This window comes from Sinocyclocheilus grahami, unplaced genomic scaffold (assembly GCF_001515645.1).
Source record: "Sinocyclocheilus grahami isolate Dianchi unplaced genomic scaffold, SAMN03320097.WGS_v1.1 scaffold901.1, whole genome shotgun sequence".
NCBI lineage: Eukaryota > Metazoa > Chordata > Actinopteri > Cypriniformes > Cyprinidae > Sinocyclocheilus > Sinocyclocheilus grahami.
Window position 1 is genome coordinate 1,121,475 of NW_015506080.1, and position 27,158 is coordinate 1,148,632.

The 27,158-nt window shown below is 36.4% G+C and overlaps 3 protein-coding genes across 3 annotated transcripts in view; 2 read left to right on the top strand and 1 right to left on the bottom strand.

The window, feature by feature from the left end:
• Positions 1-3,654: 3,654 nt before the first annotated feature.
• LOC107564015 (meiosis-specific coiled-coil domain-containing protein MEIOC-like) lies at positions 3,655-9,121 on the bottom strand. Its single transcript, XM_016249005.1, has 8 exons — positions 8,992-9,121; positions 8,561-8,674; positions 7,965-8,113; positions 7,727-7,840; positions 6,992-7,070; positions 5,345-6,916; positions 4,290-4,424; positions 3,655-3,840 (listed from the first exon to the last, which is right to left on the bottom strand). The coding sequence occupies exons 1-8, from the start codon at positions 8,995-8,997 to the stop codon at positions 3,655-3,657; spliced, it is 2,355 nt and encodes a 784-aa protein (XP_016104491.1). The 5' UTR covers positions 8,998-9,121.
• Positions 9,122-10,052: 931 nt separating this feature from the next.
• Positions 10,053-12,306, top strand: LOC107564008 (frizzled-2-like). The gene has a single exon (XM_016248997.1). The coding sequence runs from the start codon at positions 10,241-10,243 to the stop codon at positions 11,891-11,893; it is 1,653 nt and encodes a 550-aa protein (XP_016104483.1). The 5' UTR covers positions 10,053-10,240; the 3' UTR covers positions 11,894-12,306.
• An 11,981-nt stretch (positions 12,307-24,287) lies between these two features.
• The window catches only part of LOC107564009 (myosin light chain kinase, smooth muscle-like), a 26,938-nt gene continuing 24,067 nt past the window's right edge, over positions 24,288-27,158 (top strand). Inside the window, exon 1 of the mRNA XM_016248998.1 lies at positions 24,288-24,567. Within this exon, the coding sequence (XP_016104484.1) occupies positions 24,405-24,567 (163 nt within the window). The 5' untranslated portion in view covers positions 24,288-24,404. The remainder of the gene's footprint in view (positions 24,568-27,158) is intronic.

Here is a 27,158-nt window from a genome sequence, read left to right on the forward strand (position 1 = left end):
ACATGAAAAATATCCAAATGATTTTATAATGGAAATCATCTAGCAAGGTACACTCTTCAGTTTATGTTTATTCTGTTAAGTCTCAACTGCTTGATATCAGTGGGTATTTAAGGAAAAATTAATTATTTGCTGGGTAAATGTTTAGGATTTTCAGAACTGAATGAGAGTGAGGAACTTGTTTACAAATGGTTTTCATAACTCGGCCAACCAACTGGTTTTGGCAAGTTTATCATAACACTGTTCTTTTAAAACACTATTGTAAGTGAACAGTTAAATTCACTGCAGTTTTACTGAATGATTTTACCAGTGGTTTCGTTTTATACAGACTGTGATCTGCATTTTTTTGTTTAATTAGAGCATTGATTACCATTGTATTTTGAATCAATGATTAATTAAATAAACGGTAGTTTTATGCACCACTCTGTGAGTTCTGGGATTTTGTGTTTTGTTAGTTTAATTGTTAAACTTGAACAAAAGCATAAGCAAAGAAACAAAAGCAATATGAGTACACGTCATGAACTATATCAGTCTAGCATTTTCTAATAGCATGTCGTTGACATCATTTATTTCAGTCCATGAATGATGTTACTCTCAGCTACTCAATATATCTTCTAACGAGTTACATCAGACAGATTGACCACATACATACATCCATGGAAAAACAGAGAATGAAATACTGAGTTGAATTCAGAATTGAGATAAACAAATTGCAAATAAATAAATTCACTTTCAAATTTTCCAAAAAACAAAAACAGATTTAGGAAAGATTTGCGATTATCATTGCTTATCCAGGGAGACCACTAAAAACCAAGTACTGATGCCAAAGAATCATGTTTATAAATAAGTAAAATAATAAAAGGACAACTGGAACACGTCCTGTTGATCATAAATACTGTTGTTACCTGAATGTGTGTATCACTGGACCTAAAATTAGCGGAGGATTTTGAATAGATTGAAGGAGACACTAATTAAACTGTCAAAACACTGATTATAGACCGTACATTTGAAATGTTTTCAATGATTATTTAATGTTTTCATTATATCAGTCTACTGTTATATTGTTTTTGCATATATATATATATATTTTTTTTTGCAATTTATAACAGGGTTCCCACTCTTTCATGAACACCAGATTCAAAGACTTTCAAGGACTTTTTAAAGCACCATTTATTTTATATCAAGCACCTATCAAATTCACACCCCAGCATATGTAGCATCGTGAAAGACCTCTTACAGTTCTTAACATTTCACTTACACTTAACATTTACATTAAACATTTCAGAGTAATGAGGTTTTGAATGTGTAGTTTTCATAAATTTAGACCATTTTGAGCAGTCGTGTTCAAAAGAATTTAATTAAATCCATTCAAGTCAATGGAGTTCACACTGGTAATATTCAAATACAATTTCTCAAAAATATTGATAAAAATATATATTCTTGCATCAAACTGGTTTTTGCTGTAATTCTTGTAAAAGATTTAAATTTGAAAGAATTTCTCAATTTTTAAATTAATAAAAAGTGGTTAAACAGGGATCTACGCTTTCTTTTCTTTTGAAATTAAAAAAAAATTAGGAGCGCAGTCAAAAATGTCAGGAGCACCTTCTAATCAATAATCAAAAATTCTGATCAATATTAGCCTTCCCATTACGAGATGCTATTTGACTTAAAGTGATTTACAGGGAATTTTGTTTTTACACCTTTGTAATGGCATTTTTTTAACTGTATTAAAAGTATGTCATCTTTTACGTCAAATTCAAAAAAAATTATTTATAAGCTTTTTACATTTTTTTATTATTTAAACAGAATAAGATTAAGTTACCAATCAAATGAAATCAGTATTTAAACAATTATTTTACTACAGAGGTGGCACAGAAGAACACAAAAGTGGCTTGTAGGTGTATTTTCAGACATTTAATGATGCTCAGAGGTGGCATGAGTGCAATTAAATTCATAAATTCATGTTGAGGTAATGTTTTAAATATAACATTTTGAATATAGAAATATTAAATTAATTAAATAACAGAAAAGATACTTTAAATTTGAAAGTAAAACTGCCAGTAGGTGGAGGTAAATCACTGAGTTTATCACTGAATCATTAATTCAATTGATTTGTTCGAATGACTGATTAATTCAGGAATGAAGCAAGTGACTGTCTTTATGAATGGGTAATTGAATCAGATTGGTTTAAAAACGCAAGTTCATTCATAAATGAAACACCACGGTGTTTGCTTGGAGATGCACAGCGGCTCAGCTGTGACTTTGTTTGAAACTATTTTCTTTGACGAAATAGAGCAAAATCAGGCAATAGTGTTGTAGTCAGACAATGTAAGTCACTTAATATCAATTTCTTGTTTATTGAAGTGTTGATTAAATCAATATCACATTTGCAAACTCCCTTAATAATCATTAAAAGCGGTCACTCACCTTAGTTCATCGCGATCTCACAAAGTTCCATTATAATCGACGAAGCTCCCTACACTGCACAATGAATCTCTTATTTACACCGTCTACACTTTGTTTGTTATAACGAGAGGATTCGTGAGTTTGCAGAACTCAGCACTGAACAAAACTTCAATGTTTGAGCAGTGAGTGTATTCTGATTTCCGTTGTGTTCAAGGAATCAACAGATGTCTGTTGATATATTACTATTAGTATGTATATTACTATATTAGTATGTCGTGTTTCATTACTCAACGCTGCAAAAACACGTTGTAAGTAAGTTAGAAACCTTTGAAGCGCCCCTGAGCGCAAACACAAATATGCTGATCGGGTCAGTCGCATTGGTGCTCCTAAATATTTTTTCATAGTCGCACGCAGTAGTTTTCAGTCGCAAATGCACTGCTTCTCACGCAGGGCTGCGCATCAGCTCACATGCTATGTTTTTTCTCACGCTACCCCATCTCCACCCCCAATCATTAGCGCTGTTTCGTTTTGTCTTGGACAGCGCATATAGGACAATTTTTTGAAATAGCACCATTCTACTAAATAAAATTTATTTCAAATTTAATTCAAGCACTTTCAAGGACCTATATTTGTTTTCAAGTACTTTCCAGGCCTTGAATCCATGTGTTTGATATTCAAGTACTTTCAAGAAGCGTGGGAACCCTGATATATATTTATATATATTTTTTTGTTTTGTTTGTTTTTGTTTTTTTTATACATACATTATATATATAATTAATATTAATTATATATATAATTAATCAACATGGCACCACCAGTGGTAGTTGGTCCATTACTACCATAAAATAATTATTTCTGCCATAATTATTCTAAACCGACATTTTACAGAAAAAGTGTTTACAGAATAACTTTAAAGTGGAACTATATTGGTAATTCTAACCTCGCGCTCAGTTTTAATTAGAATACATCATATCCGGCCGGGCGGTCACATACGGTCTAGCCGCAGAAGTTCAAATATTTTAACACATCCGAAGCTCAAATTGGATCCTAAATTTCCACATTCGCATATGATTGGTGTTCCACGCAGCTATCGCACTACTCTCCATTGGAAATTAATGACTTCTGGTCTATCACTGGTCATTTGTTGAAGATAAGAAAAGGCAGCTTTACGATTGTGGCTTCACACTAGTTTATATAAGATCTTGTATTTTTGTAAGTGTATTTCCTGCTTTTGTTATTGTGTATGACTCACTAACCCCTGTCCTCTCTAAAGAAGGCTGCTGGCTGCCTCTGTCTGCTGTTAGCACTGATGAGTTCGTCCTTTCGGCGTGCCTGAGTGATGTAGATGACCTCAAGATGCCTGTCCAATGCTGAGCCGATATTAGCATGAAGTGGAAAACTGCGCAACTGTTCCATCTTGCCTAGCAAACTTGCCACCTACAAACACAAAGCAATTCTGCATTATAATATGGAAAATTCATATCATCTATAGTTTAAAACACTGTCAATTTAATTGTATATAAAATACAAAACCAGTTTGTTGGCAAAAATAGAAATTATACATATGTGTGTAAAATATTTACTTTCTATGAAGTTGACCATTTATTTTTTCTATCCACCACTACAGTACTATTAGATGTAAAACCTGAAGACAACATAACACTATGGATGCCAACAAAATAAATTCATTTAGATTATTCTTTCATGATTTCATAGATCTCATGATTTTTATAAAACCGTAATAATGTCAATCATTTAATTTATTTATTTTCTTTACATTTTTACACTATATTTTTTTGAATTTTTAGGCAGGCCCACTAGCACTCCCTTGTGGCCTCCTGTTTGAAAACCCTTGGCAAGAATTGTATGAGAAATACTGGACTGACCCTGGCCTGTTCGCGCAGCTGGTCTACAATGAGGCGGTCCAGTCTGGAGGGGTTTGGAGGCATTTTGGGTAAAACACTACTGGTCACCACAGACACGCGTTTTCCTGGGTAAGTCTTTGTAAGAACAGCTTCTGCCTGTCAGAAAGAACACATTACATTAGTTTCTTACCTCATCATGCTTGTGAAATGAAAACAGGTCAGCCTGCAAACTGCATGGAAATTTAATAGCATGATTCACCAATACAGAATCTGTACAAGTTTGACAACTCAGTAAGTAATTTATTTTTCCATATATTATTTTCTTAAAAGAAATCACTGTTTTGGCTATAATAGAGTGCTGCATGGATGATGTATTTTTGTATGCCAAAACCCAGAAACAAATTAGCACTCCCCGTTCCATCATCCTGAGGTCAATTTGTTTGTTTGTTTGTTTGTTTTTTTGTTAAATGCCTGAAATAAGGTCTGTGGTTAACACAAGCTCGAGATATTTCAAGTTTTGTTTTACGAAAAAAGTAAATAATAATAATACATTAGTAATACCCCTTTGTGCTTTTTACCCCCAAGCTTTTACTTGTCTTGAAAACGGAAATTGCTAACAAGTGGCTAAATGGGCCTACAGAAGTTGTCAGGGACATTAAACATCTTCATGCCAAATAGGAAACTTCATCTACTCACTAGTCTACTTTTACAGTTTTTTTTCTGTGTGTTTATAATCACACTCTTATAAACTAGTCCAACTCAATGTTTCAGTGAAAATGTTTTTTAAATAAAGAGTTGTCTGAAGCTTACTGGCGGTGACATTGAAGTAGTTTTTGTTTCTAGCCTATATTTAGCTTTTTACTTCTACTGATTCTATATAGGTTTCAAAATAAAGTTGTGTTGATTTGAGAGAATTATCATGAGGAACATGATGTGTAAGAATCATAAACTTTTGTTGGTCACTGAGGTTATTTTTCTTATTTTCGTACAAAAATATGTCAACACTGCAGCACGTACCTGAAAATTCATACATGGAATACAAGAATACCCTTATATCTCAAAAACCTCACACTTACTTGCTTTCTCTCTTTTTCCAGCATCCTCCACTGCTCGTAACATTCCTCCAGGTAAAAGTGTAGCTGACTGTTGGGGCTTCCGAATGCCTTGCCAAACTTAGGTAAAGTCGTGTCCGACAGAAACTCGGAGAACAACCCATCTCTGGATGCTTGGCTTAGCCCAATACATTCTTGTAGATAGGGGCTGAAGGGTGAATTATCTCCATCTGGCAGATGTTCATTCATGTCGATGAGGGGCACAGAGCAGTAGGGCAACTGGGACTGTGACTGAATCGGGTGGCATGCGCTTTTTCTGGGATCACCCATCTGGTATAGGAATGGGAAAAGTTGTGATGGTGTAGCTTTGGCTGAGTTTGAACTCGCTCCATTGTGTCTCATTTGTCCTCCATACAAACTGCCCAGCCCCTGATATGGATACTGACGGAGTCCTGGTTTTGTGTCTGTCTCTTTAGGGAAACCGGGAAGTTTGGGTTTCGTGTTAAATCGCTGATAAAAACACCCATCGACCATAAGGCCCGCCGACAACCTGTTGTTCTCTAGCTGGAGGTCAAAATCTGAAATGTCCACATTTCCTGCTCCCTTCCTTAACTTCTCAAGACTGACCTGGCCTATCGCACCATGTAGATTTACTGTGTTCCCCTGACTCAAATCAGCTGGGACTCTCGCTGCAGGCCGGAACAACTGCTGAGAAGGAAGCAATGGAACAGCCCCTGATGTGGTTGTGAGCTTTGCAAAACCATGTGATTCATTGTTGCTGTTGGTCTTTGCCGAAATCGTAGCTTGTTTTTGGTAATGGTTTAACTGGTTAGGCTGGTACTGCTTTACACTGGTTTGGGCGGTGCTGCTTCCTATCAGGCTGGCTTCTTTGTTTGGGTGAAGGGCTGGAGGCAAGATGGTAGGAGAAAAAGTATTTGGTGGCCCAAACCCTGAAAATTCATGCATAGTATAATGACTTTGTTTTTTATCCACTACTTTAGCTCTTCTTTGCTCCATATGGTTGCGTGTCACCTCTCTCTTAAAATCTGGTGTTTGAGTAATAAGCTCCGACATCCTTTGAAAAGGATGACTCTTCTGCTCTGCCATGATTTCCTCAAGATTCCTCTGTGCAAAAAGCCCATTCTGGGTAGATTCTCGGCAATAGTTCATATCCTGCTCTGCCAAGAGAAAGGCCAGTTTACTGACATCCTGCACAGAGAACGATTGGGTGTTTTTCAGTTTATCTTTGCTCACAGATGAAAATTCATGAGATGAACTGAAATAGGAGTCATCCATTGTTTGTGGAGGGCAGCCAGAGTTGTTGACTGTGTTTATATAATCAGACAGGCAGTTAGTGGTGCTGCGGTATCCTTCATCCTTCTCAGTTGTAAGAAACTCAGGTTTACCAGCCCTGGTCTGGTAGAGGCTAGAGCTTAAAGTTGGGGGTATGTTCAGGCCTGGGGGGCGAGGAAGATCTTGAGGAGAATATGTGTCAGCCTCTCCATTACAAGAGGAGAAATTGCAGGGAAGTGCAAAAGAATCAAAACCATTACAATTCTGAAGTTCAGCCCACTGATGAGATTCTCTACCTGCAGACTGAGGAGAAATATTGCTGACTGGTTTAGGACAAATCTGATTTGATGGGAATCCAGAAATGGGCGGCATCTGTACCTCATTACTGAAGTAATGCATCCTCTCTTCTCTTGTTAACTTTGGAGACCACACACCTTTCAGACTAGATGGTAGCCTACTAAAAACAACACAAATTGTTGTTGTTTTTTGCATCAATTTTAAAATAAGATGATGGATTTTTGGATTAAATTGTGAAAATACTAAAGCTGTCATAACATGTTAACACAAAACAGTTAATTAAATGTTTAGCATATGCTTATTTATTTTAAATGTAAGGGCATTTATATAATTTGACACATACAAGTCACTATAGTGGAGCACCCTTTTAGCAGTCAGTTATGGAGAAAATTCCTCTTTACATGTTAATTATTCATAAATCAAATACAGACAGGATGCACAGTAAATGTAAAGTAATTTAAAGGCACATTATTTAATGTGTCTTGAGTCATGTAAAATTGTTTTGAAATCCTTTTGTTACTGCATTTATATTGTTATATTGTATTTGCATTTCCCATGACTAATGTATCTAGTTTTGATGCCGTATTAGAATCTGTAGCATCTGATATTTTTGAGTAAAGTGTGATGTTGCATAAATATATTTTAAGAGAAAAATTGCAAACCTCACATATGCCTATTATTTATTTTACATAAGAGATATCTACAACATTAAATACTATTCAATTCATTTGAATTGGAAATTAGCCATTTTTACACTAATCAGTAATAATTAGCTTTACAGGTTAATTTCTGTAAAATAAATCAAAAGGGACTTACTTCTCTGAGACATATGAGGAGTATGGTTCTATTGAATCTGGTTCTTCCAAGATGTCGGACACTAATCCATAAAGATCAGCCTCACTCCCACAATTACTTGCATCTACCAGATTTCTATGCAAGATAAACAATATTTTAGTATTTAATAACAAATCCATTTTGACTCACAGTATTAGCGTGTTAATATATAACATCCAATTTTTACAGTATTATTAATATCTATAAAAATAAAACAAACCTGTTATTAGGTATGACTTGAGGCCAATTCACTGATTTACAGTCTTCTCCCGGAGTTGGCCAAACTGTGTAAGGCAGTGGTGCACAGTCTTGCACCGGACAGTCCGAGAATGGGTTGTATGACAAGAATCCACTGCCTTTGAAGCTATTCTGCAAGAACACAGCATTTGTTCCAGTACATCTACAGTAAATACAATATATACATTTACAATACATTTTCAAAAATATTTATGGGTATGAACATAAGCAAATCTAAGAACGTCCTTAAAATTCTCTGTGCAATTTAGTTAGTCTGTTATTACAAATGCTGCCCAGTTCAATTATCTATTTAAAAATGTATTACAATTCAAATAAAATTAGTCATTTAATTTTGCAGATCTTAGCAACATACAACAGACCACTCTTGACAACTTTTATATTTGGAAAAACCATAGATATTTAACATTTTCTCTAATAATACATAGTAGTTACTATGCCAATTACTATGCATTCAAACATACGAGGAACTTAATTTGGCAAATCTATACACTAAAGTCATAATTGTATTATTAAATTAATTTATGCAGTAAAGTCATAATTTGAAGAGGACTTTCTCACCTGAGGCTTGTTTGTGGAAAAGTAGGAGTCTGGCCCTGAATTATGAAATCGATCAAAGACTGCTCTTGCTCCATTTGTATCCACACTGATTTTGCTTTTCTCTGCATTATTAACCTTTAAGTACAAGGGTAAAAATTATACTATATGATAACGGACAATAATGACAGGACAAAGAACACAGGTTTTACATGCAGTCAATGAGGCCTTGTGGGGATTTTCTTTTGCCGGATGATACGACATATCTGGCTTCACCTTTACAGTTAATCATGAGTCGATATCACTGCCCTTTACTCTCTTTATTATGCTAATTAATATTTTAATTAGGTATGTGTACACCTGGTAATCTGTATTAGGTCGGTACCTGAGTTAACATAACAAGCAGACAGAAAAAGTGAACTAGCCATAAGTTTTTCCTCAGAATTAGCTCTTACCTCCATTGACAATGAACTTTGCTGGCAGAGGGCCTCTCTCTATAAATTATTTGTGATACAAATTATAAATATATATTGTTCACGATTGTTCTAATTAATCAGCTGATTTACTGTGAAAATAAATTAAAGACGACCAATGTCTTTCACTTAAATTAATCGGATAAGCTCGCGACCTCGCCCGTGTCTCTTCACCAATGCACCCGCGAAGCCAAGAGTTTGCGGTCTCCAGCCGACAACTGTTCCTCGCGTTTCTATTGGCTAAACCGCCTTCAATTAGCCAATCAGAATCCATCAAATGGTCGCGAGCGGAGATGCAGTCAGGCTTAGTAACGGAAAAATACAGAAAGAAAATTTCCAGAAAAAAATTAAATGACATGTATGTTAGCCCTTTAGTCGAATCAATCAATTAATTAATTAATTTCCCAATAATCAATCATTTCTCTCTTGCCGCTTCTGTTTTAATACTACAAATAAACGCTACATGCATTCGTTTATATATTCTTATCCTTAATATATATCACTGTTATTACTATTATCAGTATTAATAACCTACTTGATTTTAAACTCATTTTTAAAATGTGATTTATTACAATAAAAAAACCGCAAAAGAAATTTAAAAAATAAAACGTAGGGTGAATGTTACTAACAACACATAGCCACAAGATGTCACCACTATCCATCTCATAGATAGATAGATAGATAGATAGATAGATAGATAGATAGATAGATAGATAGATAGATAGATAGATAGATAGATAGATAGATAGATAGATAGATGCTATTTTTATAATACGTGTTTTGTTTTGTTTTGCTTTGTTTCGTTTTTCAGAAAAGAGAATTTCCAAATTCACGTTCTCTCATTCTTTGATACCATAACTTCTTACCCGAATAAAACTTTTTAAAAAATGCTCTAGGTTTTCAGATGACTAATGGCAGATATGAGCGATGGGGCTTTAGAGTAGAAATCTGTTTCAAGACCCCCGAATGCCCTCCTCCTGAGGACATACACCCTTCAAAGTCAGCAACAGGCAGCCCAGGGGGAACTTGAAACAGTCTGACAGACAAAGGGGGAAAAGTCATGCAGTCGCTCCTGCGCGCAACAGATATTCCCTACAAAGTATGCTGTCTCTACTAGCTCGCGAGTTCATCGAGACTCTTTGTTGTCGATTAGCAGATGATATGTCCCCCAAAGCGTAGTTTGTGGAGTCACGTTTTATTCAGTGGAAGTTAGGCGGAACTTTCCGGGACAATGCAGGCGGGTGGAAGCTTGTGTCTGTTTTTGGCACTGGTGTTGCCGTGCTGTTTCGTGGCGTCTGGACAATATCACGGAGACAGTGGGATAGCCGTTCCCGACCACGGCTTCTGTCAGCCCATAACCATCCCCCTATGCACGGACATCGCTTATAATCAAACCATCATGCCAAATCTGGTCGGACACTACAACCAAGAGGATGCGGGGCTGGAGGTCCATCAGTTTTACCCGCTGGTCAAGGTACAGTGCTCTCCTGAACTCAAATTCTTCCTGTGCTCCATGTATGCGCCAGTGTGCACAGTTTTGGAGAAAGCCATCCCACCGTGCCGCTCCATTTGCGAGAGGGCAAAGCACGGCTGCGAGGCCCTCATGAACAAGTTTGGTTTTCAGTGGCCAGAGCGGCTGAGATGCGAACATTTCCCCGTGCTGGGAGACGGACACATCTGTGTGGGCCAGAACGACTCCACGGCTACTGTGTCGCCCGTCCACATGCCCGTTCCAGGAACGCCTGGCATTCAGCTGTACTCCTCGTTGGACAAACCGTTCCGCTGCCCGTCAGTGCTAAAGGTGCCTTCCTACCTCAGTTATAAGTTCTTGGGCGAGCTGGATTGTGGTGCTCCATGTGAGTCCTCCAGAACACAACGGGTTTATATGTTCTTCACAGACCAGGAGATTGAATTTGCCCGGATTTGGATCCTCATCTGGTCCTCCCTCTGCTGTGCATCTACCTTATTCACTGTAACCACATATTTAGTGGACATGCAACGTTTTAAGTACCCAGAACGTCCTATTATTTTCTTGTCCGGCTGTTATACCATGGTTTCCATTGCGTATATAGCTGGTTATTTTCTTGGGAACAAAGTTGTGTGCAACGAGAGCTTTTTTCTCGATAGCTATAAAACCATCGTTCAAGGTACGAAGAAAGAAGGGTGTACAATTCTGTTCATGATGCTGTATTTCTTCAGTATGGCGTCTTCGATTTGGTGGGTCATCCTGTCTCTCACTTGGTTCCTGGCGGCTGGTATGAAATGGGGCCATGAGGCTATTGAAGCCAATTCACAGTACTTTCACCTGGCCGCCTGGGCCGTTCCGGCTGTAAAGACTATTAGCATCCTGGCCATGGGACAAATCGATGGAGACGTGTTAAGTGGCGTCTGCTTTGTGGGCCTGAACAATCTGGATCCCTTGAGGGGCTTCGTGTTGGCCCCTCTCTTCATCTACCTCTTCATCGGCACCTCGTTCCTGCTGGCCGGCTTCGTGTCCCTGTTTCGCATCCGCACCATCATGAAGCACGATGGCACCAAAACCGAGAAACTGGAGCGCTTGATGGTCCGCATAGGTGTCTTTTCGGTTCTTTACACTGTCCCGGCCACCATCGTCATCGCTTGCTTTTTTTACGAGCAGGCCTTCAGGCAACACTGGGAGAAGAGCTGGATCAGTACGAACTGTAAGAGCCTGGCCATCCCGTGCCCCATGCAACCCGCTCCTCTCATGACCCCCGACTTCACCGTCTTCATGATCAAGTACCTCATGACTCTCATTGTAGGGATCACTTCGGGATTCTGGATCTGGTCGGGGAAGACGCTGCACTCTTGGAAGAAGTTCTACACGCGTTTGACCAGTGGCGGACAAGGGGAGACCACCGTTTGAAACTGGAGATCATGCAATAATGATTTTAGAAATTCAAAAACATAATAAAGTGCCTTCGATCGTCAGTATTTTGAAAGCAGCTACACTTTTACACTGTCAGACTTTCAGAGACTTTCAAGTGGAAAGAGAAATGGGATGTAAACCACTTGAATGCCTCAAAACAAACATGGCCAATTTGATACCAAGTGCAGAAATGTTTTCCTCCCCCATTCTGTTGCCCCCTGTTTTTTCTCATAAGCTGCTGGCCATAAAAACTCAACTTGGAAAATGAGATACCAGCTGGGAATTCAACAAACGACAGAGCAAAGAGAGCCATGGGGGGAGGAGAGCTTGAAAGCTTGTCATCTAATATATGGCAGGCAGTTGTGTTAAATGTAATTAAAACATTGTACAGAATATTTGTAAAAATCTGTATTTGAACATTATTATATATTTGTATTTAAGCAAATCTACATTTTTTTTGTGTTTCAAAATTTGGTACTCTATATAGTATCTAGAATATTTGTAGCCACTAGTCTCTCTTTCATGTCTTCTATACTCATGTTTGTCCCTCTGTTTCGAATTAAAGTTGTTGTAAATAATACTCCTCTTCTCTTTATAAACGTTATTTAGCTCAGAGGTGAAAGAAAAACTAATTTCATGGTATATGTTTTGGATTTAAAGGAGTAGTTCACCTAAAAATAAATATTCTGTCATTTACTCGCGCTCATGTTGTTTCAAACCAGTACAACGTTTTTTTCTTAAGTGGAAGACGGAATATTGTTTTGAAAAAATGTTTTGTCCTTACAATGAAAGCCAGTGAAGTCTAATGTTGTTTTTGACATTGATTGTAAGGACAAAAAGGACAAAAAAATCTTCATAATGTCTTTTTTGTGTGTTCAACAGAATGAAAGTTATAGGTATGAAACAAGATGAGGGAGTGTAAATGAAGACAGTTTTCTTTTTTGGATGAACTGTCCCTTTAAGCAGGTTTTTGCATAAAAGCAACTGCAATAATTCATTGTTATTCAAATATGTAATCCATATGTCTGTAATTGTCCTTCATATTTCTACCAGATCTTAAGACTCTTTTTCCACAAACACTATCCTAAACCCAGAGTTTGGAATGGTAGTAGCCTATGTGAGTCAGAGAGAGAGAGAGTGTGCTGCTTTTCTCTCTCTTTTGACTGTAGTGTGAAACAGGCAGCCGTTGAGGAGCAAATGGTTCTCGCATGGTCCTGAGAGCTGAGGCATGCAGGGAAAAAATGGAAAGCACATGATGAAATGATCGTGTGTGTGTGTGTGTGTGCGCGCGTCACAAACCAGCCTTCTTTACTGAAACGGTGGAGTGTAGCAATCTGTTAGTGATCAGCACGAAGCTTTTCTAAGGTGCAGGTTTTTATTCCAACTTTCTCTGATCCATGTAAGGCTGATTGATTTTCATGTCTTCTTTGCTTTGGCCTGTGAGCGTATGTTTGTGAGCTCAGGTTTCTAATCTAATTCAGGCCCCTGGGCAGCCAATTTCATGCTCAGCCCCTCATACAATGTTTGCCTTCTCCCTTTACACCAAATCTTACTCATTTAACATGCACCACTCTCTGTGTGTGTACTTCATACCCCGTTTTTAATTTCACCACTTTGTATCTACTAGAATTTATACATAAAAATGTCCATGAGCTAAGATTTAGTGTTTAACATATATATCAATGTATTAGGGAAAGTGTATATAAATATGTTGTCAAGTTTGCTAAAAATGTTTAATGCTTTTTAAAGAGGTTATATGCTCACCAAAGTTGCATTTATTTGATCAAAAAGTACAGTATAATCAGTAATATTGTGAAATATTAAAGGGGTCATATGATGCTGCTAAAAAGAACATTATTTTGTGTATTTGGTGTAATGAAATGTGTTTATGCGGTTTAAAGTTCAAAAAACACATTATTTTCCACATACTGTACATTATTGCTTCTCCTCTGTGCCCAGTCTTTCTGAAACGAGTCGATTTTTACAAAGCTCATCGGTCTGAAAAGCGAGGTGTGCTCTGATTGGCCAGCTATCCAGTGCGCTGTGATTGGCCGAATACCTCAAGTGTGTGACGGAAATGTTACGCCCCTTAACATACTGTGATGCCGTGTCCCGGACGGAGCAATGATTCAAAAACATTAAAACCCATTATAAATGAGGCATTTGTTGCATCCAGTGGGGACATAATTACGGATTATAATGACTTATACGGTCTTTTTACGCGTTGTGTTGCATCGCGCCGCGCCACATAAACAAAAAAAACATGTCTGCATTTGTGATCGGAGAAATGACAAACAACAAGCCCTACTCTACACTGCTCAAAACTCGCGCTTGAATCATCAGTGGTAAACCCTTTCAAAAGAAAACAGTAACCAAATTCAGAACAACATTCACATTCACAACCAAATGTGACGACCCCGGGCTGGACTCCTCTTCATCCACAGTGAAAGCCGATCCGGCGATCCACAGTGTGAAGTTGATGTATTTCCTCAGCAACCAGCACGGATCAACTCCAGGCATGACGAAGCAGATATCATCCTCTTTTGGAAGGCCAAACAAAGTAGTTTCGCTTTCACAACGAATCACACAGTGCCTTCACGACATGGTGGCGGCAGCAACAATACTACAGCGAGAATAAAAGTTACGCCTTCTTTATTTGCGTGAACATTTGGGCGGCGTTATGCAAATCTTCCCACATAGCGAGGTAGACGTGGGGGCGTGTTAGAACGAGCCGTTTTAGGAGGGCGTGGTTGACATAACTTTTATAAAGAATATCTCTGTGGATTTGAGACTTTAGTCTTTGCAACTTTACAGATCTTCTTTATGCACCAAGAGCTTGTAACACTCCAAAGTGAAAGGAAACATTTCCCCTTTAATATAATTTTTAAATACATTTTAAAATATTCATGTGAAGGTAAAGCTGAATTTTCAGCAGCCATTAATCCGTTCTTCAGTGTAAAATTATCCTTCAGAAATGAATATGCTAATTTGGTGCTCAAGAAACATTTCTTATAATAGTCATGCTGCTTAATATTTTTGTGTAAACCATGATAATTGTTTCTGGATTTTTTAATGAACAGAAAGTTCAAAAGAACAGCATTGATTTTCAATAGAAATCTTTTGTAAAATGATTAATATTTTTACTACTTTTGATTAATTTAATACATCCTAGCTTAATAAAAGTTTTCATTACTTTTCAAAGAGAAAAAAAATGCTGTTATATATAGTCAAATGCAGTTTCATGTCAGAGTTCTAATAGTTTTTTTTTATGTCAACTAGCTTTATATTCATTTTCTCAGATGCTTGCTTACAAAAAAGCAACTAAGTATAACTCACTTCAGCTGAGTAATGCTAAGCTTAAGCCTCAAAATCCAAATCCAGTATCCCAAATAACTGCTAATACATTTTACTCTAAATACATTATCTTCAAATAATCTGTTTTCTGAATGAATAAATAGCCATTATGATACTGTACTGTACATACAGTCCACACTCAGGACATTTATAATGCTGGTGATTTTTCTTTATTTTTTATAGTTTGTTCAAAAAAGCATTTATCTGTGTTCACAAACTTTTGGTGTCTGCTTTAAATCAGTGATTCTCAGCTGGTTGTGCATCAGAACCCAGACTTTACAATGGACATCAAATGGCAACCAAACCAAAATTGTTTAATGTATAAGAGTAACAAAAGTGTCCTAAAAATCAAAATCAAAACATTTTGACATTTATTTATATCACCCCTGAAATGCAACTAACAATTCACCACACGAAGCACAATGTAATCAGCATAAGCCATGTTTAGTCACAGCCCACCAGCTGAGAACCGCTGCTTTGCACATACACGCTCTCCATTACATCTGTTAAAAACACACACATAATCCTGGTAGCAGAGCTGATAGAGGGTACAGATACCTCAAATAGTACGACGGCAAGCTAGAAAGCCCAGTGTATACTGTGTGTTAATGGAAAATGTTGTGTGTAGGTATATGTGTGTTTATGAGTGATCTGTCCTCTCCTTCAGAATAATCTCTCCAAACATTTAGTCAAGCGCAAATGCTCATTGCTCATACACACACACACACACACACATTTAATACATCCTAGCTTAATAAAAGTTTTCATTACTTTTCAAAGAGAAAAAAAATGCTGTTATATATAGTCAAATGCAGTTTCATGTCAGAGTTCTAATAGTTTTTTTTTATGTCAACTAGCTTTATATTCATTTTCTCAGATGCTTGCTTACAAAAAAGCAACTAAGTATAACTCACTTCAGCTGAGTAATGCTAAGCTTAAGCCTCAAAATCCAAATCCAGTATCCCAAATAACTGCTAATACATTTTACTCTAAATACATTATCTTCAAATAATCTGTTTTCTGAATGAATAAATAGCCATTATGATACTGTACTGTACATACAGTCCACACTCAGGACATTTATAATGCTGGTGATTTTTCTTTATTTTTTATAGTTTGTTCAAAAAAGCATTTATCTGTGTTCACAAACTTTTGGTGTCTGCTTTAAATCAGTGATTCTCAGCTGGTTGTGCATCAGAACCCAGACTTTACAATGGACATCAAATGGCAACCAAACCAAAATTGTTTAATGTATAAGAGTAACAAAAGTGTCCTAAAAATCAAAATCAAAACATTTTGACATTTATTTATATCACCCCTGAAATGCAACTAACAATTCACCACACGAAGCACAATGTAATCAGCATAAGCCATGTTTAGTCACAGCCCACCAGCTGAGAACCGCTGCTTTGCACATACACGCTCTCCATTACATCTGTTAAAAACACACACATAATCCTGGTAGCAGAGCTGATAGAGGGTACAGATACCTCAAATAGTACGACGGCAAGCTAGAAAGCCCAGTGTATACTGTGTGTTAATGGAAAATGTTGTGTGTAGGTATATTTGTGTTTATGAGTGATCTGTCCTCTCCTTCAGAATAATCTCTCCAAACATTTAGTCAAGCGCAAATGCTCATACACACACACACACACACACACACACACACACACACTTGCAATGCTGGAATCCCCCTGAAAGATATAGACCAGTAATCCTGGAGATGATGTCATGACACAGATGAAGGGAAAAGAAAGATCCACACTAAAATCTCAACAAGTGCAGAAATAGTCCCATCATTTTTAAAATCCATATTGTTTTTTGTTTTTGTTTTCCATTAAAAATATCCATATACATTTAAAAAAACTGACTTGCTGTAACTTCATTTATATAGCAAGAAAATATATTTTATATGAAGTTAATTCTTTTTTTTTAGCTCATTTCACATAAAAGTGGTAACCTATTTTACCCAATCTAACCCATTTGTTTGGCATAAATTAATGTATTTAGGTTGAATTAGTGATACAAAATAATATTTTTTTTTATTTGAGTAAAACCAGTTAATTTAGATGTTACCAATTTTAGGTTACTATTTTAATTGTTTTTTAAGCATAAGCGTCACTAAATTTTGTTAGGGTTTTGCTTAAAAAGAAATCAATTCAAAAAGTACACTATTAATAATCTTACACTAAAAAAAATCTAAAATAATTATTTTCTGAAAACAAAGTTCATGTTTTACCTCTTAAATGTAATAATTAGTATTCATAATTTCATAGATATATTGTATTTATTTACTTCTGCAGTGCTTATGGTTTAAGTAAGTTCTGTCTCTTTCATTGAAGTCTCTATGAGTAAGAACATGCAATAGTGCTGAAAACTCACCTCAGTAAAACTTTTAGCCTTCTCTAATTATCATACTGAATATTTTTTTATTGCTGACTTCTCAGAAAATCTCAGAGATAGTTGTTATACTGTTGACAGCTCAGCAGTGCCTTGTCTCACTAAAGATACTCCTGCAGAGTCTGTCATCACTTTCATTCTTCTTGTGGCAGATGCCTTGATCCCTCAGAGGAGACAAGAGAGATGCAGGTTAGATAGAGCAGATGTACCAGATTAGTTACAGGTGATATAAGGGTGTCTTATGACATATGACACAGGTGATATAAATGGCAATGTGTGGATAGAAAATAATGAATTCCTGAGTGTCTTTTTGATTGTATTATTATTATATGGCTTTCTGTGTTTTCTTCAAATTGCAATACACTCCCAATTCATTCTCTCTCCCTCTCTTTTGCTCAGATGAATGTAGGGAATGCAGAGAGCCAGTGGCCAAGTATAGAGCATTGCTCTGACGGCACTCTATGAATTTGGCTGGCTCAGTGACAGCTTATATCCTGTGTGTGTGAATCTTTTTGTAATGTTACCAAAATTATTATTTTTTTACCAGTTGGTTAACTTGTACACATTATAATGAGTTCAAAATGATAACAGATTTAAACAAAAAATTTTTTTTTACATGCATATCTAAAACTTTAGGAGTATTATAGCATATAAATTACATCAAAGCAAAAAAAAAAAAAAAGACAGACTTAAATGCTGAAATCTCATGGCAGTGATATTTCCATTTGTGTTCTTCTTGTAGTACTTCCTGCTGTAACAGAAGTGGATGAATAGTGAGTGGATTGGCTTCATGCTGTTGGCATGTGTTACAAATGTTGATGGTTTGCCAAAGAAGAAGCTTTAGCTTAGTGTTAATACTGATCTTCACTCTTCCCAGACTTCCTCTGTCTTCACTCACAGCTTCTGTAAGACACATGCAGATCAAAGCATTTTCTCAGAACTTCTTGTGTATTTCACTCTAACAGGTTTTTAAACATGTTATGCTATCATGCACGCTAAATGTGAGAGCAGACATAGCAAAGGAGAAACTAGACAAAACAAACATTTATCAGCTTAATAGAAAGAAAAAGACACTATGTTGGGTTTAGATCTGATGTGTGTGTGCGTGCGTGCGTGCGTGTGTGCGTGTGTGTGTTAGTGTGTGTGTGTGCTCACTCATTTTTATGCTTGTTGAACTAAATAGCCTTTATCTTCTCTGCAGGGACATGAAGGGACAAGCTAAATAGTGGGCAAAGGAATGCTAACCATCAGATCACATACTGATTATATCACACACACACACTCACACATTCACATGTGGACACATAGGCAGCTTAGATTTTACAAGATATTTTGAAAAACTATGTTGTCTGTTCAGCATAGAATAAAAAATCTCATGGCAGTGATATTTCCATTTGTGTTCTTCTTGTAGTACTTCCTGCTGTAACAGAAGTGGATGAATAGTGAGTGGATTGGCTTCATGCTGTTGGCATGTGTTACAAATGTTGATGGTTTGCCAAAGAAGAAGCTTTAGCTTAGTGTTAATACTGATCTTCACTCTTCCCAGACTTCCTCTGTCTTCACTCACAGCTTCTGTAAGACACATGCAGATCAAAGCATTTTCTCAGAACTTCTTGTGTATTTCACTCTAACAGGTTTTTAAACATGTTATGCTATCATGCACGCTAAATGTGAGAGCAGACATAGCAAAGGAGAAACTAGACAAAACAAACATTTATCAGCTTAATAGAAAGAAAAAGACACTATGTTGGGTTTAGATCTGATGTGTGTGTGCGTGCGTGCGTGTGTGTGTGCGTGTGTGTGTTAGTGTGTGTGTGTGCTCACTCATTTTTATGCTTGTTGAACTAAATAGCCTTTATCTTCTCTGCAGGGACATGAAGGGACAAGCTAAATAGTGGGCAAAGGAATGCTAACCATCAGATCACATACTGATTATATTACACACACACACACACACACTCACACATTCACATGTGGACACATTGGCAGCTTAGATTTTACAAGATATTTTGAAAAACTATGTTGTCTGTTCAGCATAGACTATAATGTACAGTATTTGAAAAATAATGTGTTTTTTGAACATTAACGCATGTCAACATATTCTGTTACACCAAATACACAAAATAATGATCTTTAAAAAAGCATCATATGACCCCTTTAAGTGTATGAAGGCATGTGGTGGAAGTACAGTATTGTTTCCCAACCACTGACCGCTTGACCGACCTTCTATCAGCATCCCTCCATCTTTCCACTTGCCTCTTTACATACAAACAGGAAGAAGTTTGTTTTCCTGTTCCCACCTTCCTCTGTGAGAATTACTTCCTGTGCAGAATTGGAATTGTTGAGGCGTCTGTGATAGAGAGACTGACATCACTGTTCAGTATATAAGTGTGTGACCACATGTTGTCTTTTGTGGGGACAGTCCTAAGGGAAAAAAAATAAGAAAGAAGCATTCATTTTGAAAGTGAATACTTTTCTTCAGCAATGACGCATTAAACTTATTAAAACTTAATGACAATAAAGACAATCATATTGTTCCAAAATATTTATTTTTCAAATTAATGCTGTTATTTAATCATCAAAGAATCCTCCAAAATGTATCACGGTTTCCACAAAAAATATATATATAATGTAATATATAATTATATATTATAATATATTATAACATTTTATAATATATATAATATTAGCGTACGTCTAAATAGGAATTTCAATGATACATTAAATGCTCGGAAAAAGTGGAAATATTTCACATTTCACAAATTATAGAAATTATATCTGTATGTGCCTAGTGCATGTGTGTTATGCATATTTACCTTTGTCTTAAAGTAAGCCTCAGTCTGTGGGTGGATTTGCCAAAGGGAAGTCTTGAAGAGTGTGTGTGTGTGTGTGTGTGTGTGTGTGTGTGTGTGTGTAACAACTTGTGCTACCAGCTGCTGTTCAGAAAAGTGACGGTTATGACTGTATGCATATTTACCTTTGTCTTAAAGTAAGCCTCAGTCTGTGTGTGGATATGCCAAAGGGAAGTCTTGAAGAGTGTGTGTGTGTGTGTGTGTGTGTGTGTGTGTGTGTGTGTGTGTGTGTGGCAACAACAACTTGTGCTACCAGCTGCTGTTCAGAAAAGTGATGACAGCTGTGTTATGACTGTTGTGCCTGTGTGTGATGGCTATTTACAGAGCAGGACACCCAGAGAGGATAATGATGGCCTTCTGTGTGAGCTTGCACTTTTGAGAGATGGAGATCGGCACTGGCAACAAATTGAGATGGACCAAAACAGAGATTAAGAGATTACAGTGGATGATTCAGTGCTGGATGCCAAATGTGTAGAAACAACCATTGGTAACAAAAATTGCATTATTGTATTATTGCATCCCGTGTCAACTTCAGAACCCAAGTAAACCACTGAACATCTACACTAAAACAATCACCTATTTCAACTTAGAAACTTCAGTTCAGTTGATGCCTTTATTTATTATTATTATTTATTAAGTCAATCAAATCAAATTGGCTATACAAGTCATTTAAATTTTTTAATTTTGGGTCAATTTTAAGTGTTTTTTGCACAATGCATTAATCCTTAGGTGACTTGCTATAGGGATAGTCCACCCAAAAATTTATATTCTGCCATCATTCACTCACCCTCATGTCATTCCAAACTTGCATGACTTACTTTCTTCTGCACAAAATACAAGAAAAATCATTATAAATGTCTCATTGTTTTTTTTCATACAATGATAGTCAATAGGGCCAATGTGGATTTGCAAAGACAAAAACAGTCAAAACATTAATTAAATTATCTTCTTTTGTGTTCTGCAGAAGAAAGTTATACAGGTTTGAAACAACAATGAGTATGAGTAATTGATGACTGAATTTTCATGATGATGGATGAACTCTCCCTTCAAAAATAGAGTTTAAAATAGCTTTAAAAGTTAGCATAATATGCACAAATGCAATTTTCTGGATAGTGCCTCCAGAAATGTTTGTTGTTTCATTCATCCTTCTTGTTTAAGTTGCGGTAATCATACTCTTTTGCACAAACAGTGGGAGTTAGCTGCGAAAGCTGGATAACAGTTTGGTGTGAAGTGCCTGTATTTGTATGAAAAGCTTCTTCGTGATGTGATTGAGTTGCATTGTGGATATACGGCCTATAGCCTGGCGTGAGCTGACATGGGGCAGAGGTTTGGGCTCAGGGTGAAGCTGTAATGTGAATACTATCTCTGTCTCTTCAGGTAATGAGTTACAGCTCTGGCTCCTGACAGGCGAGTCACATTGTGTCAGGGCTTTAATAGAGGCCTTTAAATGGCTCATCCTTAGGAATGTACAATCCCATTCCCACCCACACACGCTCGCTGAGAGGAGAAGAGAAGAGCCAAGGTGGTTAGCGTACAGTTGCGTTGTCCCGACAGAGCCGAGCGGAAATATACCGCTGGAGGCAAAATGACGGCAACGAGAGCCGTGCGTGAGTTCGACTCAGAGAAAGAGAGAGAGGGGGGGAGTTTCGCTGTTTTTGCCTTTGTCGTCTGTATGTCTGTGTGTGTGTGTGTGTGTGTGTGTGTAAAGTTGATGGGCTGTACATTTGCTCTGTAATTTCTCCCTCCCAGAGTAATCACTTCCATCTGGGACCTGCCCAGAGAGAGGCCCCAGATTGGAGGTAAGAGTTAGTTTCACACACACAGCATTACAGTATGAATCTCTACTCTCAGATCTCTGAAATGTGAAACTAGTTTAGACAGACTACTTGATTAAATGAGAGCTTATGCTTTAGTTGTAGGAAAAGTGTCAACTAAAAGACAAGAAGACAAGTTACAAGTGGAAGAGGGGGAAAGATAAAGAAAAAGCAAGTTCACGTAACAGGAAGGGAGCACAAAAAAAAAATCCATGCAACTGCCAGAAGACATCCATGAAACAACTGTAGCAAACATGTAAAATGATATGAAGGTCCCTCTTACTGTACTTACAGTAGAGTTATCATAGATACACTGCCATCTGCTGGCCACTGTTATTATCTCTATCTCTCTGAAGTCTATTTAAATCCAAAGAGGCACCAAACCCAAAAATAATGGTTAACTAAAACTACAAAAAAAACTATTATATAAATGTTTGTTAAATGAAATAAATCTGAAATAAAATTAAATATTAGATGAAAGGCTTAAACTTAATGTTAAATTAGACTTAGACTTAAATTAGAAAATTTGCCTTGGCAACTAAATTAATAACTGTAAATAAATAAAAACTAAAACTGAAATAAAAAATTAATCAAACCTAAAAAATAATCTAAAAATTAATAATAATAAATGACAAAAGCACATAACAAAACTTCTATTACAAAAAAAAGACCAAAAAAGAGAAATTAAACAAAAATAAACTCAAATTAAAACTGAAATAAATATTAATAAAACTATAAACATTATAAATATTAATAAAATAAGATTGCAAACCTGTCATTATGTCTTAGGAAGTTTATATTCATCATTTGCTATTAATCAGATATGTCAAAAATGTTATGGAATTAAACTGAAATAAGTTATTCTTTTATGAGTTCAATGGTCCTTCAGTATGTAAAATTAAATTTTTAAAAGTACAAATATTTTAAAAATATTAAATAAAGAGGAAACGTGTGAAAATACAACTAAATGCACAAATGAAATAAACCACAATAAATCACTGACTAGTTCTACACATATCTGCTTCAATATAATGACTGCATGTCACGTCACCATTTAAAATCAGTTCAGTTCAGTTCATCTTTATTTATTTCTTGGAGACAATTTGGTTGCAGCATACAAGCATATCACTTGACATCAAGTGACACTAAAGACATTTAAAATGTTCCAAAATATTTTTATTTCAAATAAATTATATTCTTTTGAACTTTCTACAAAAAAATGTATCATGGTTTCTTCAAAAATATTAAGCAGCAAAACTGTTTTTACATTGATAATACAAAGCGTTTCTTGAGCAGCAAATCAGCATGCTAGAATGATTTCTGAAGGATCACGTGACACTGAAGATATGATGCTGAAAATTCAAAATAAAAAACAATTACATGAAATTGTAATTATATTTTACAATGTTACATTTTATGTAACATTAATCAAATAAATGCAACCTTGGTGAGCATAAGAGCATAAACTTTTGAACAGTTTTTATCTTCAAATGTACTTTAACTTGCAGGCTCAGTGAGACTTGAAACAATCAAGCACTGTTTTGTTTTGGGGTGTTTTTATTTCCATTGGAAACAAGCATACAACCAAAGTTCAACTGATAACATGACAGCAATTACGGAAGGAAGAGGAATCGAGAATGTCTGACCTTTGATTCAGTTTCTAATCTGTTACTTGTCTATCTTTTTCTCCCTTTTCACACAAAGTTTCAAATAAACATCACTGACATAGTTTACTTTCAGAATCACTAATAAATATAACATACACTCGCTCTCTCTTTTACCACAGTCACAGTGTGTGTGAAAATAAACTGTGTTAAAAGATACGGTGACATGGTGTGATAGTTGCGGGTGGGGTTTGTAAGAAGGTGCTAAGTCGAACCCAGCAAGAGTACGGTGTTCTGCAGACCAAATGAATGAAGCTTCAGTCACGGGGAGGAGCCAGAATCTAAAGAGATGCAGAGAACGGCTCAGGACAGAGGACATGTGCACACAGCAGAGACTCAGAGACACAGGAAAATACAAGCCAACGGATAAGAAAGCTGGGAAATGACTTGGATTTTATGAAACTGGTATGTACCAATTGGAGAAATGAGTATTGCTAATGGGAAGACACGTTATGTGTCCACTTTCAGGATACAGCTGTCAAGCTCCCAGGGGGAGCCAAAGGGGGCCAACGGACAAGTGTCCCAATCCGCACATGTAACCACAATCCCCACAGCCGTGAAGAAGCCTGGAGAGACGTCCAATGCAGGCAAGTCTGGACATTTCTTCCAGCTACACATAAGTGTTTGTGAGTGTGCATTCTTGAGAGAACCTATTTGTGTTTGTATATGCAGGCTGGTTGGATTCTTGTCTTTAAAAACATGTTTAAGTTAACCTGATCTGTACTTGCGGTTAAATGCGTGCTCTCTGCAGGAAGCATTGTTCTTAAAACAAGCCCTCTCAACAGTCGTTATGGTTAATAATCAGTTTTCATTCAGCAGACATCAGAGAATGACAGGCACTTTGTTTTCACTTTCACTGCATTTGGATAACAATCAGGTGACGGAGGAGTTCACTGCACAACTGCATTCAGCCAGATTTAGTCAGGAAAATCCTGAGCATTCTTATGTTTGACTTCCCCGTGGTTTGTTTACACCATACTATCTGCCTGAATGGATTTGTTTTCCACTATCAGGCTGATTTCTGATAAAGACATTTGCTTAGTAGCGTTCTCCCCTCCACCAATTATTATACAGTCCAGTGTGTGTGATATTCCGATATATACAGTGGGGTCCAAAAATCTCCTCACACCACTAGTTGAAATGCTTCTATTTTGATTTTTTTTCTCTCTAAAGTAATACAATGTTTAACTATAAGTTATATTATCAGCAAAATGATTTAGTAAGAACTAATGTACTGCAAAACATGCATTTAAAAATTGATCACTTTTTGCTAACCTGCAATTGATACCTCAAGTATCTATTTCTAATTTATATTTAATACGAATTTAGAAAAACAATACGATTTTTAAGAATGTAGATTATTTAAGTCATCCTACAGCCCCCTTGAGAGTTTGCTAAGGTCCCCTATAGTGGACCTAGACCACTGATTTAACTGATACAAACTTTTGTTGGTGCAACCTAATTTGTCAGGTTTATTTAATCTGATTAAACATTTTTGAAAAACATAAAAACAGGTTGTATAGATGTTGCGACATTAAGCACATTTAGGTTACCTGAAAAAGCATTTTAATTTCTTCTTCATTTTACATCATTAATTTACTTTGTTTAGCAAGAAATGTTTCCTAAACCTAAAGTTTTCTGTGTAGCCTATTTCCAGGTTTAAATGGGAAAAAAACACATATTTTTAAAGCGGTCTCAGACTTTGGAACGCCACTGTATCTTATCTGCCTCAGGATGCAAATTACGAACCAGGCAAGAGGTCACTATTGGCAGGAAATTCCTTCCTTGCTAATTTGAACTGCAGGTGTTTGTTATGTTTTCTATGCACCGGTTTGTGTGGGACATGTATGTTTGATGGTAGCGCTCAACTCTAACTGCACTATTACAACACTGCAGTTCCTTCCTTTCATTTCTTAGATCTTATCACCTGATACAAGACAGCTGAAGTACAAAGAATGAAACTTAAAACATTTCAGTTTGTTCTTCTCTGAACTAGAGTCACCATTTTATTTTTCTGACGCAGTGAGTTGCCAGAACAACCAGTAAAAAAAAAAAAAAATGTGTTGTTTGCATGAACAAACAAGGATTATATGGTTACATTAGGCCAGGTCAAAAGACAGCAGATCATGTGATCTACCAGGTCAGTGAGAACAACAGTGTTTGGTCCAATGTTAAGACATCAAATAGGACTAATGACTTGTTCACTGAACTGATATTTCATGGCATATATCCCTTGGCTGGATGAGTTTAAATAGACAACATCAGTTACTCAAATGTGTGCATGAGACACTGCTGTAGATCCAGCATCACAAATAAAAAAAACACACAAAAGAGGTCTGTTAAATGTTAAAGTTACTAAACACAAATACTTATGGGAGGTTAATGATATTATATAAGGCTCCGCCCACAGCCTTGTATAAAAGTTAAGTGGCAGTATTTTAAGCAGAAACAGGTTTGTTCATAGCTGCGGGAATGTATTCTGAGCTGGGGGGGCTGGGAAATAAAACGGAGGGAGGGGGGTCACGTGACCAGAGTGATGCGAGAAGACTGACACTATATGATGGCGGATCCAAAGCGCAACTTTTGTTAATAAAACTTTAATTTATTCGTTTAATAGCCTATAAGTGAGTGTCTTTGTTGCTGGGTTTTCATAAAAAAAAAAAACAATGAACCACAAACTAAGCATTCGTTTTAAATAAGGGAAAATAGGCTACCTTATTTATTTGGGTTACAACGGTTATATCCATCTTATTCATTTTGTCATGCAAGGTAGATGTTTAATATATGCGAATTTGCCATTGTACTATTTTATGGCTGATGTGTTTTAATTAATAAGATAATAAACCACAAACTACGAACGTTTTAAGGTAGCCTGGGGGGAAATCCATAGGCTATTTATTTGTGTTAAACGCGAGTAAAACATATCCTTATTTATTTTGTTAATAAAAGTTCAAAGTTTAATGTTTTTTGTTGTTGTTATTTTTTTCGATTAATAATAATAATAATAATGAGCAATAAGCATGCATTTAAAGTAAGGGGAAAATCCAAAAACCTTACATTTATTTGTGCTACAATGCGGGTACATCAGTCTTATTCAGTGGCGTAGCAAGTCAGCCTCGGGCCCATATGCAAAAAATGTGTACAATGTAAAATGTGTTTTAAACATGGCACAAAAATG